The sequence below is a fragment of the Sturnira hondurensis genome, unplaced genomic scaffold, assembly GCF_014824575.4.
Source record: "Sturnira hondurensis isolate 20B ecotype Veracruz unplaced genomic scaffold, ASM1482457v3 Scaffold0017394, whole genome shotgun sequence".
NCBI lineage: Eukaryota > Metazoa > Chordata > Mammalia > Chiroptera > Phyllostomidae > Sturnira > Sturnira hondurensis.
The window spans coordinates 8592716-8604776 of NW_028090025.1; the positions used below are offsets into that span (position 1 = coordinate 8592716).

Genomic DNA, 12061 nt, shown 5'->3' on the forward strand with positions numbered 1-12061 from the left:
GGTGTGAATCCAGGCCCTGCCACTTACTGGAGATAGAGGCTTGGACCAGCTGCTGCATCCCTCTGAGCCTCGGGTGTTCTCACCTGTCAACTGTGAATGCCACTGTTGCCCACCTCACAATTACTGAACGCTGTTTGTAAAGAAAGAGCCTGGCATGCAGCCTGGGTGTTCAGCAAATGCACGTTCCCCCCTGCCTGCCAGCTGTACACACTTGCAATCTCAATTCAAAAAACAACATATACTACCCATGCCTCATTATGTTCCCAGCACCTGGCATTTGACCCTCAAGTCAAGTAAGTGAGTTCGACTCGGCTGACTACTTTCCTTGCCCTTTACGGTTTTGATCCCATGGTAACTGGCCCTAAGGGAAGCAGTTGTATTAGAGCTGGGAATGAGACATTTACACTCAATCAGTGGTTTCCCAACCCTATCTGTACCCCAGAATTACCCAAAAGGTGATTTAAAAATATCAAGGCCAATGTGGTAACACCAGAGATTATGATTGAATAGTTCCGGTTGAGGTACTGGAGATGTTTGAAGCTTCCCAGATGACTTTTAAAAGAACCATGGAACTCTGATTTTGCAAGGAAATTGGAGCTCAGAGAGGGGTGGCATCTGGTCCAAGGTCACACAGCAAGCTAGCAACACAGCCTGGTCTGGGACCCTGTACTTAGGGCGCTCTGTGCTTCTCAAACTACCTCTCTGTGTCTGTGACTTCTCCCTTCCTCACCTGCCCCACTTCAGAGCCTGTATGTGGCCACCTCATGCCAGCTCAAACGCCTGGAGTCAGCCAGGCACTCCTTCGTGTGTTCCCACGTGGCGGAGACATTCCAGGGCGGTGCAGTGGTCAGAGCCTTCCAGGCCCAGAGCTCCTTCGTGGCTCAGAACAATGCCCACGTGAATGAAAGCCAGCGAGTCAGTTTCCCACGGCTGGTGGCTGACAGGTAGGAAGGGGGCAGAGAAGGCCTTGCAATCCACCTGTGTCCCCAGAGAGTATCATACTGTGTGGCCAGAGAGGTCAAGTGCCCTGCCCAAGGTCATGCAGCGAGTTGGGGATGAAGCTGAGGCTAGATCCCTTGGGTGCACTTTACTTACACTGTGAGCAGACAGAACCTGGCCTGAGGGGTCCTCAACAGCAGGTGGGCAAGGAGGCACAGATATCTGCAGAAGGAAAGAAGCCTCTGTTGCCACGCCTCTCTTGCTATGGTGACAAGGCACAACTACGTAAGCATCCTCAGCCTCTTTTCAGTACTAAGCAAGAATAAGACATAAGCTTTGAGCATAGACAGACGCAGGTTCAAATCCCAGCTCTGCAGTTCATGAACTGGGCAATCTTGGGCAAGTTACATAACCTCTCTGAGTCTCATTTGTCAAAATGGGATTGCACTCATAGATTGGCTCTGAGGATTAAATAAATACACTCATAGCTAATACTTGGAACATGCTTACTACCTGCTTGGCACAGTTCTGAGCAGTCGACATGGATTGAATCTATTTAATCCTATTACTAACCCCGTGAGGCAGAGATTGTTTTATACATGGTGAGTCTTAGGCACAGGGAGTCTGGGGCCAGAGTGTGGAGAGGGTCAAGCACACAGTAGGTACTCAATAAATGTGAATTATTTTCCCCTTTCTGCCCAGGTCCCCAGTCAGCTGGGGCTCTCAGGCCTTGTATCTGTGAACAGTGTCTCAATGCCATATGCCTTCTGAGTAACCTGCCCCGTCCCTTCCTGGAGTCCAAGCCTAGGGAGGAGGAACCTTGCAAACAATTAGAAAGTACCTACTGTGTGCAAGGCTCACTGTGATTTCTATGCTATATATGGCATCTCATTTAAACCTCTCAACTGTAATGAATCAGATGTTACTTCATTCCACAGATGGGTAAACTTGGGTTCAAAGAAGCAAAGGGACTCCCCCAAGGTCAGCTGTCTAGAAAGTGCGAGACCCCAGGTGGGTCTTTGTTTACTCATTTGTTAGGTGGTTCATTGAAAGGAAGCATGACCTGCTGGAAAGGGTATGTGCTTTCTGGTATCATTCAGACAGTTGTGGCTTCAAACCCTGGTGCTTGTTATATGTCTGGACTTAAACAAATACCTAACTCTTCTGAGCCTCAGCGTTCTCAGCTGTCACATGAGGACAGGAATGTCCCCCTTTGTAGGGTTGTCAGGAGGACCAGCTGTTATGTGCAGTAAAGCCCAGAGTTTCCTAAAGATGGGGATTTTAATGTTTGATTCATGGCTATGTCTCCAGCACCTCCAATATGTATGGCACATAGTAGGTGCTCAGTACGTATCTGTTGAATGAATGAATGAATGGTAGAGTAGAAATTAAATAAAAGGGGGTGAGCATTTATTCATCCACTCAGCATGTATTTGTTGAGCCCTACTCTGGGCTCAGTCTATGCAAGGTCGCGGAGGCAGAGCCCGAGCCCTGAATGAGGCAAAGTCACTGCCCTTGGGGAGTTCACAATCTACTGATGGAGACTGAGAGTCAAGGACTGATTAAATGGTTCCAATATAAAGACTGATAACATCTCATGAAGGAAATAATCAGCGATGTGTTGGAGAGAAAGGGAGGAGCAACCCAGGAGGGCTCTGTGAGGAGGTGATGTTGGAGCTGACTGTGCATGAACTTAAGATGTTGGCCATGTGAGCGTGGAGGGTGGGTTCCGTCAAGACGCACAAGGGTATATGGCTTGGCATACCCCAAGCACAGAACACCAGCAGCATGGCAGGGTTTTACTAGAGCACCTACTGTGTACTAAGCCCAGAGTTGGGTACAGGTGAGAGAGGACAGTAACTTCCCCCACCCACTGAGCGTTGGTAGGGCCTGGGAAGTGGAGGAGACCTTTGTGGGCTCTCAGGGTGGCACTGTGATCAGTCCTTGTGCCCAAAGGGGCAGGTCCCACAGAGAAGGTTCCTGCTGCCCCCGCTGTTACCTGCCCCTCCCCGCAGGTGGCTGGCTGCCAATATGGAGCTCCTGGGGAATGGGCTGGTGTTTGCCGCTGCCGTGTGCGCTGTGCTGAGCAAGGCCCATCTCAGTGCCGGCCTCGTGGGCTTCTCTGTGTCCGCCGCCCTCCAGGTACTCCCGACACCCCAACCTGACTTCTGGGTCCAGGCAGAACCAAGACAGGCAGAGCCCTGCCAGCGGGACCTTCCAGGGTCTGAGTCCAAACCACAACCAGTGAGGAAAATGCAGCTCTCACAAGAGCTTAGCTGAGGTGGCACTGCTGGCCCCTGAGCAGGAGTCTGCGGGCCCTGAGCCTCAGTGTGCTCATCTGAAAAATGGGGTAGTGCTCCCTCCACTTCACTAGCTGAGATGAAGTATAGAGTGCATTTCCAGTGCATTGTTAAGTTATCGTTATCTGTTAATAACAATATTTGATGTCAGGTCACTGACATCAAATCTATGAAGAAAAAAATATAGATGTAAGTAACATTCATTATAAATGAGGCTTTGTTCTAAGAGCTTCGTAAACATTAACTCATTTAATCCTGCCCCAACCCTATCAGGGGTCCTGTAATCGTCATCCCCATTTTACAGTTGAGATGACTAGGCTTAGGGATCCAGCGAGGTGAGAGGTCAAAGCATGAGGCAGGGTGGGCATTATCCTAGTGCGTGGCCCAGAAGTGGGGGTGGGAGGGGGAGCTTCTAACACACTGGCCACGCCCCTCTCCCCCTCTGAGCAAGGGGCTGTGGGCGGTGGCCTGAAGGAAGTGACGGAGGGAGGTGGGAGGGGGAGCTTTTCTGGGGAGGGAACAGCAGGAGAAGAGGCCCTGGAAGGGGGAGAGGGGCGTGGCCAGTGTGTTAGAAGAACAGCAAGCAGGTGGTATGGCTGGAGAGGGTGGAGGGAAGTGAGTTTGGGGAGAGGAGGGAGGACACGTGTCTCCTGGTGAGGAGGTGGGCACGGTTCCACAATGAAGAGCAGTCAGTGGAGGGAAACCTCTCAGAACAGAAGTCAGCGGGTCTGTTCCTGCTAGGTGCCCTTGGGAGAGCCATGCACCCTCTCCGGTCCTGTCTCCCCACCTGTGTCAAGACAGGTTGGACAAGCTGGCGTCCGAGGGCTCCTGCCTGCTCTGCTTCCTCTGGTTGTACCGAAAGGGGTGGAGTCCTGGTGGCTGCAGCCAAGTCCAGTCCCCGCCTCCCAGGCCCTGCTTCGGGGGGCTGAACAAGACTGGGGGGCGGTTTTGCTCAAGCCAGCCTGAGGTGTCTTCTCACACCAGGTGACCCAGACACTGCAGTGGGCTGTTCGCAGCTGGACAGACCTGGAGAGCAGCATTGTGTCTGTGGAGCGGATGGAGGACTATGCTCGGACACCCAAGGAGGTGAGGGGTAGCAGCTGGGGGTGGAGGGTCTGCCCCACCTGGGACTTACAGCAAGGGCAGTGGGCCAAGGTGGATGTCTGCCAGGGGCTCTGGAGCCCCCACCACCGCGGGCCGGAGTCTGGGCCAGGGCCGCATTAATGGCTACGATCGTGGGGTCTGGAGCCAGGTCAGATCCTGGGTTCTTTGCTTCCTTGATTGGGCGAGCAGGTCATTCTTCTGAGTGACAGGGGATGGAGTCACAGCCATGTAACAGCAACATGGGAGCAACATAACGGGAACAGAAGAGCAACATGGCCACTAGTGACACTGGGTGTCCTGCGAGGGTCAGAGGAGATCCCACGATAAAGAACTTCATACGGTGTGTGGCCCCTTCCACAATACTTGATGCATGCCACCGCTCTTATTAGCCCCATTTCACAGCTGAGGCTCAAGGGGTGGAGCGACCCATTCAAGGTCACAGGAATGGCCACAGCAGCATTGGACTCCCTGTTGCCCTGGAGGACTGTGCTCGGGCTATGCTCGGACACCCGATGGAGTCTCTCTTCACCAAGACAAAAAAGAGGTCCTAGCCCTACCAGAGGAATAGAGGATGTTATTGGACAATTAATAGTGGCTAGCAATAATTTAAAAAGATAAAGAATAATGAACACCATTATTATTTTTATGATACCAGATATTACTTGTTTTTAGCTTTGCTCTGCTCCAGGTCCCTATAAAAATAGCAGTAAATATGCCCATTTTACAGAAGAGGAAACTGAGGCTTATTGAGTGGACCTTTCCATGAGAAGCCTGGGAGAAGGGCTCCTCTGACCCAGTGTCCCTTCCTGCTGCAGGCACCCTGGACGCTGCCCACCTGTCCAGCCCAGCCCCCCTGGCCTCATGGGGGGCAAATCGAGTTCCGGAACTTGGGGCTGAGGCACCGACCTGAGCTCCCACTGGCTGTGCAGGGTGTGTCCTTCAAGGTCCACGCAGGAGAGAAGGTGTGCAGCTTTTCCACACATTCTTCCTCATGGGAGCCAAGCAATGAGGAAGCTGGTGCTCAGGGCCTTGGGGCCTCCTCCACATCCCCACCTCAGGGCCCCTTGTCTCCGGAATGGGACGTGCAGAGGACATGGGGGAGGAAGGAAGGATGAGGGATAATGGAGGGCTGTGCATAGGAGGATGGGAAAAATGGAGAAACAGAGGAAGGGTAGGAGTATGGAAGGAAGGTTGGGGGAATAGATGGGAAGATGGAGAGGTGTGGCGGGGGAGGGGAAGATAGAGAAGAATATGCAGACAGAAGCTGGGTGGACCGACAGACAAATACAAGGAAAGGTGGATAGATGGAAGGGCGGATGCTCAAAAGGACAATGGCTGGATGGACAGATGGATCTTAGGTGGTGGGGAGACATCTCACAGAGATGCCTAGGAACCCTCTAGGCTTTGGCCTGCCTTCTCCTGGCCACGCCTAGTCACAACAGCCTTGCCCTCCCATCCCCTGGCAGGTGGGCATCGTTGGCAGGACGGGGGCCGGGAAGTCCTCCCTGGCTGGGGGCCTGCTGCGGCTCCTGGAGGCAGCTGAGGGCGGGGTCTGGATTGACGGGGTCCCCATCGTCCACGTGGGGCTGCACATGCTGCGGTCCAGGATCACCATCATCCCCCAGGTGAGCCCTGGGGGGCAGGGCGGGCAGAGGTGGGAACACAGCCAGGCCCAGCTCTGACCCACCGTCCCTCCTGCCAGGACCCCATCCTGTTCCCCGGCTCTCTGAGGATGAACCTGGACATGCTACAGGAGCACACAGACGAAGCCATCTGGGAGGCCTTGGAGACGGTGCAGCTCAGAGCCTTGGTGGCCAGCCTGCCCGGCCAGCTGCAGTACAAGTGCGCCGACCAAGGCGATGACCTCAGGTAGGGTCACCCCGCCACTTTAGGGTCAGCCCCATTCTGTCAGTAATCGCAGTGGGGCCCCACTCCTTATCAGCAGTCCCAAACTCCAACGCATTCTCTGAATATCCTGTTTTCTTTCCCTAAACTCGACTTCCGAATGTATTTGGGGACAAAACCCTACCTTAACTGGCGCGAGGTTACTTACAGTCTTTAGTTGCCCCGCTTGGCACATGTTTTGCTGGAGAACATGGAGGACACTGGGCACAGACCCCACGCTCACTGGGGGTGCCCAGCATGCCCTAAAAAGCCTTTTTTTTAAACGTAGTAACACACACACCATAAAATTTACCGTCCTACCCACTCTTCAGTGTGAACCTCAGTAGCGTGGAGCATGTCCACGTCGCTGCCACCCATCTCCAGAACGTCTTCCCTCTCGCCAAACTGAGACTTAGGACTCCCTTTCCCCCGTTTCCCCCTCCTCCCAGCCCCTGGCGACCACGTTCTATGAATCTGCCTGCTGTAGGTACTTCGCTGTAAAGAATGTTACCTTCTCTGTCTTTTTCATGACTGTCTTATTTCACTCAGCGCAATGTCCTCAAGGTTCACCAGGGAGTAGCAGGTGTCAGAGTTCCTTCCTCTTTAAGGCTGAGCAATATTCCACTGCATTCCTATACCACATTTTGCTTATTTATTCACCTGTAGATGGTCACTTAGGTTGCTTCCATTTTTTGACTATTGTCAGTGTTGCTGTCATGAATACAGGGTCCAGGTGTGTGCTTTTTTTTTAAACTGAGACGTTCTAAAACCCACCTGCCCCCGAAGGCATTCGGGTGCAGGGCTGGGAGTGGCAGTGCTTTCCGTGCAGGGGAGACCCAGGGCAGCTTGGTGGCTGAGAGCATGGACAGGCCTCAAATCCGGGCTCCCCCACCTACCAGTTGTAGGACCTTGGGCGATTTACTTAGTCTCCTGTGCCTCGGTTTCCTCATCTGTCAAATGAGAATACTAGTACCTACCTACCCGTGCGAGGATTGGGTTTTATGTGTAAAGTTGTTGAGACACGTCTGGCCTGTAAGAACAATAAACATTCGTTTTAGTCTTGTGAGCTGCACTCTCACAAGTTAGCATCTGGGGCTGGAGACGCACCCAGGGCTCGGTCCAGGGGTGAGGCTGCAGCAAGGCCCCGGCACCCGATGCCTGCACGGCCATGGCAGGTTCTGGTTTGCTAGTGTTTACTGTGAGGGGAGGCTGAGCATGGCAGGGAGCAGACACCCTGGGGTCACCGGCCACGTGGCTTTGAGCCGCAACTTCTCTGTTTGTAGCTAGAGGAAGAGAAGCTACTGCATGCTGAAGGCTTTCCCTGTGACAGGCACTTTTATGGTTTATCTCATCCTCACAACCCGGAAGAGAAAGACCATTAATACACTACCCAGCTTTCTGGTCTTTATGGAAGTCGGGCCAGTATATACACAGCACACAGGATGTACATGTCTGGCACATGGAGAGCTGTTGCACGGAGGGGAAATGGCAGGGCTGGGACTCCTACCAGCTCTGTGGACAGGGCACCCACGTGTGGGGACACACGTGCGCACCCTCCACCACATCTGTGCTGTTGTGGGGGCCCATCCGTGGGCACACCCTGCAAACCCTGATGTGCGAGCACCTGAACATCTGGCCTGACTGTCCCCCTCATTCCCAGCCTGGGCCAGAAGCAGCTCCTGTGTCTGGCACGTGCCCTTCTACGGAAAACCCAGATCCTCATCCTGGATGAGGCCACAGCGGCTGTGGACCCGGGGACGGAGCTCCAGATGCAGGCAGCCCTGGGGAGCTGGTTTGCCCGGTGCACAGTGCTGCTCATTGCCCACCGCCTGCGCTCCGTGATGGGCTGTGCCAGGTAGGTCCCCCACGTGGCTGGCCCCAGGGGCCCCTGCAGTGGAGAAGAGAGGCGCTGGAATGGACACTGGACAGGGGGCAGAACTGATGCCCAAAGTGGGAGGGATGAGCCCAAGGACACGCCCCACAGACACCTCCCACCAGCTGTCAGGGCCAGGAAACTGCTCAGAAGGCCAAGGCTCCTGGGGAGCAAACGTCAGAGCAGGCATGCTGGGCTCTTAGAGCGGCCGAGTGCCCAGGGTATATCCTATCTCCCTCTCCCCTGCAGGGTGCTGGTCATGGACAAGGGGCAGGTGGCAGAGAGTGGCAGCCCCGCCCAGCTGCTGGCCCAGAAGGGCCTGTTTTACAGGCTGGCACAGGAGTCAGGCCTGGTCTGAGCCAAACCCCTCAGCCCTCCTGCCATGCCAACCCGGAGAGACATGTGATGCCCTGGAGATACGAGTGACCAGGGGGTCATCGGCAGCACTGTGGTTTTTGGTCCCAACCCCTCTCTGCTCTCTGGGGACAGGGGCAGGGGCAGGGGAGAATCGCAAGGAAAGTGAATGCTCACTCATCACAGACCCGGGAGGATGCAGCAACCCCCAAGGCTGGCCTGACCAGAGCCCATCCAGCCTTGTCCATCCTGGAGCCAAAGTGGACAGCGGCTCTCAGCCCTGGCTGCCCGCTGGACTCACTCTCGGACCAAAGGACCTGCCCACACCCAGGCTTTACCACAGACTGATGAAATCGTTATCCTTAGGGCTGAGGCAATGATGTGTGTACTTTTCCAAATTAACCCTTATTTTGAGGTGACTGACTGCAGACTGACAAGCAGTTGTAAGAAATAATCCATAGAATGCCTGTGTACCCTTTCCCTGTTCCCCCCGAAAGCAACACCTTGAAAAACGCTAGTACAATATCACACCAGGATGTGGACATTGGTACAATGCACTGATCTTGCTCAGATTTTCCATTTCACTTGTACTCATGTGTGTGTGTGTGTAACTTCTGCACAGCTGCGTCACGTGTATAGGTGGCATTCACCACAGCTGGGATGCTGAACGCTTCCGTCACCACAATGACCCCTGGGCTTGCTATTTTGTCACTGCACCCCTCCCTCCCACCCCTGCAACCCTGATGTGTTCTCCCCTTTCGAGACACTGTGTATTTTTAGAGCTCCCCGTACGATCCCAACATGCCCTGGGGCTGAATTCCCTGCTTCCTGCTGCTCCTCCGACCCTTGCACGTGAGCTCCAAGGGGCATCTTGCTTGAACTGGACACATGGGGCACGACCCACACCAGGAACAGATCCCTCTAGGCACAAGCACACACCAGCGGTGCTGTTACCCAGGGGAGAGGGGAGGAGCTGGGACTCAGCCCCCACCGGAAGAATCTGCTCAGGTCTTGGCACATGTCATGCATTTGTTTGTTAAAGACCAAATTCCGGTGTCTCCAGGGAGCCCCAGAAGCAGTCAGAACACCCAGGGCATTTCTGTTCACACGTCTGTTCCTGAGGAGGCCCTGTGGGAGATGCTGCTGGAGGTCAGAGGTCAGGGGTGGTGAAGGTCCAGCACTTGCTTCCATGCAAGACAGTGCACAGCGCGCACATCCAGTCGTGTTTCTGACAGCGGTCACAATTCTAACGTGAGGCTCACCAAACCAGCCTCAGGCACCAAGACAGGGACCACCCCAGGTCCTTCACAGACCCCATGGTGTTGCTACAGGGGTAAAGTAAGTTAATACATGGAAACGCGTTCAGAGCTAAGGTGGGCACAAAGTAAGTGCTCAACAAACGTTCAGTGATCACTACTGTTGCCTCTGTGAGCCTCTGTGGGCATCAGAGAGAAGTACGTGCACCAGGATTTCTTTAACCATCACCAGCGACATGTAGGGTAGATGGTTCTATTGTGGGGCCGTCCTGCACACTGCAGGGTGTTTAGCAGCATCTCTGGCCTCCACCCTCTAGAGGCCAGTAGCGCCCTTCCCTCCAGTCGTGCACAAAAACATTTCCAGACCCTGCCAAATCACCCGCTGAGAGTCACTGGGCTAACCGGATCCACTGCCATCGATAATCCACTGAGGCTCGGGGGACGGCTGTGTTGCTCAGGTGGTCCCCCACCTGCCTGCCAGGACACAAAGCCTGCTCTGTCTCGGTCACAGGGACTTTCTAGTGGAAGGTCCTGACACAGGTTTTCAGTGCAGAGTAATCTAGATTTAATTGCAGCTTTTACCTTACCTCCCTTTGCCAAGATGTGGCCAGAAGCACATTTTGATGACCTCAAATTCGGACAGGGCGTCTGCATGTCTTGCTGGTCCCCTGTCATGTCTACAAAGTGCTGGTCCCACCATTACTAGCTCCATTTGCAGAAGAGGAAACTGAGGCTCAGAGGGTTCATGTGACCTGCCAAGATCACCCAGTTAATAAGTGGCAGAGTGAGGATCTGCCCCTGGAGCTATCCAACACCAAAGTCCAACTCATCCCGTGGCGGTTGTCTGCCCAACTTGGAGGCACGGAGAGGGACCAGACACGGCACTTCTCGTTTCTCTGACAGGAGCTAAGCCACCCGACATCCCGGCAGAGACCTCAGGCAAAGGCAGCAGCAGCTGCGTATTTGGCAAACTCACTTGGGACGGCTCCAGGGTCACAAAAGCCTACTTTCACGGAGGGAGGTGGTTTGCCGGGGAGCAGAGTGTGGCCACAGGAACCAGCTCCCTCGGGAGCCTGCTAACAAGGCTGCTGTTGGCCCACACCTCGCTCCTGAGAGACCAGCCTGCACGCCATCCAGGCCATTAATCCCCCTGTTGTGGGCTCCTGCCGGCAGGCTGGTGAGTGAGACACAGGTCCAGGAAAGCCACGCACAGACCTGCCTGGTCAGTAGGCCCTTAACCTCACCCGTGTCCCACTGGTCACTGTGAACCTGCACAAAGCCCTGCTCTAAGTGCCTTCAGGTAACCCTCACGTCAGAGGAGGGCAGTGCTGTCCTGCCTCGCACCACTAGGACGCTTGGGTGAGGACGTGCTATCTTTGGGCCCCTTTCACAGAGAGAAAGCCGAGAGGTTAAGTAGGGATTAACCCAGGTGGTCAGGCTCCAGAGTACACGTCCCAACCACTGGGCCATGCTGCCTCTCACATACCATTTCAGTTCCAAAACACCAAGTCTCTGATAAAGACAGGATTTTCTAGAACCCCATCAGGGAAGGGCTCCCATGACTGACTGGGCTGGGGGAACTTGTGCGTTCTCCCCAGCACCTCGCCCGGTGCAGAGCATGCAGGAGCACTCGATAAATGCCAAATGCTTGACTAAATGAATGGAAGGATGGATAGATGGTCAAAAACATGAGTGAACGGAACCACTACATTTGAAGGTGCCCTGAGGGCGGGACATGGTGCTGGGTGCTTTCCCCCGATCTGGGTGCTTTCATCCTCACAACTACCGGCCAGGTGAATGTGCTGGGGTCAGTCATACCAATGAGGAAGCTGCAGCTCCTGAAAGTCAAGTTCTACAGCCCCAGTGACATCGCATGTGGCCAAGGCCTGGCACAGAGGACTCAGTCCTGGACTAGAAAGTGCAGTCATTGAGCACGTGCTATGTGCCTTTGCTCCGGAGTGGGGATGCAGCAGAGAATAAACAGATTCACGCCCTCCTCTCCCTGAGCTGCCATTGTCAAATAGAGAATGGAGCAAGCAAAGCTGACATCTGGCCTTGAGGTGGGACTGTGCCCCACACATTAGAAGAAGAGCAGAGAGGAGTGTGTAGCTGGATTGGCCTGAGTGGTGGCCAGTGGGGCCAGCAGAGGGCAGAGGTCACAGGAAGCCAGGTCGTGCAGGGCCTGAGGCCAGGCTAGCCACTGCCCCAAGACAGGGACCACAGGAGGAGTGTGGTGTATGCTTTCACGGCATCGCTATGGTTGTTGGGTGAACAGACTGAGTGTGGGGGGAGGGCCTAGCAAGCAGCAGAGGCAGGAGACCACTGAGCTGGCTGTCGTAAGCACAGAAGAG

At 54.5% G+C, this 12061-nt stretch overlaps 1 protein-coding gene across 6 annotated transcripts in view; it reads left to right on the top strand.

The window, feature by feature from the left end:
* Positions 1 to 8996, top strand: part of ABCC6 (ATP binding cassette subfamily C member 6) — a 48934-nt gene extending 39938 nt beyond the window's left edge. For 5 of the 6 annotated variants that reach the window (XM_037067652.1, XM_037067653.1, XM_037067654.1 and 2 more), the window contains 8 exons: positions 745 to 944; positions 2955 to 3081; positions 4224 to 4325; positions 5159 to 5305; positions 5810 to 5968; positions 6046 to 6212; positions 7888 to 8082; positions 8350 to 8996. In XM_037067652.1, coding sequence (XP_036923547.1) covers positions 745 to 944; positions 2955 to 3081; positions 4224 to 4325; positions 5159 to 5305; positions 5810 to 5968; positions 6046 to 6212; positions 7888 to 8082; positions 8350 to 8458 — 1206 coding nt within the window. In that variant the 3' untranslated portion in view covers positions 8459 to 8996. Of the gene's footprint in view, positions 1 to 744; positions 945 to 2954; positions 3082 to 4223; positions 4326 to 5158; positions 5306 to 5770; positions 5969 to 6045; positions 6213 to 7887; positions 8083 to 8349 lie in introns of those variants that run through there. The other variant, XM_037067657.1, reaches the window with a different exon arrangement.
* The last annotated feature ends 3065 nt before the right edge of the window (positions 8997 to 12061 follow it).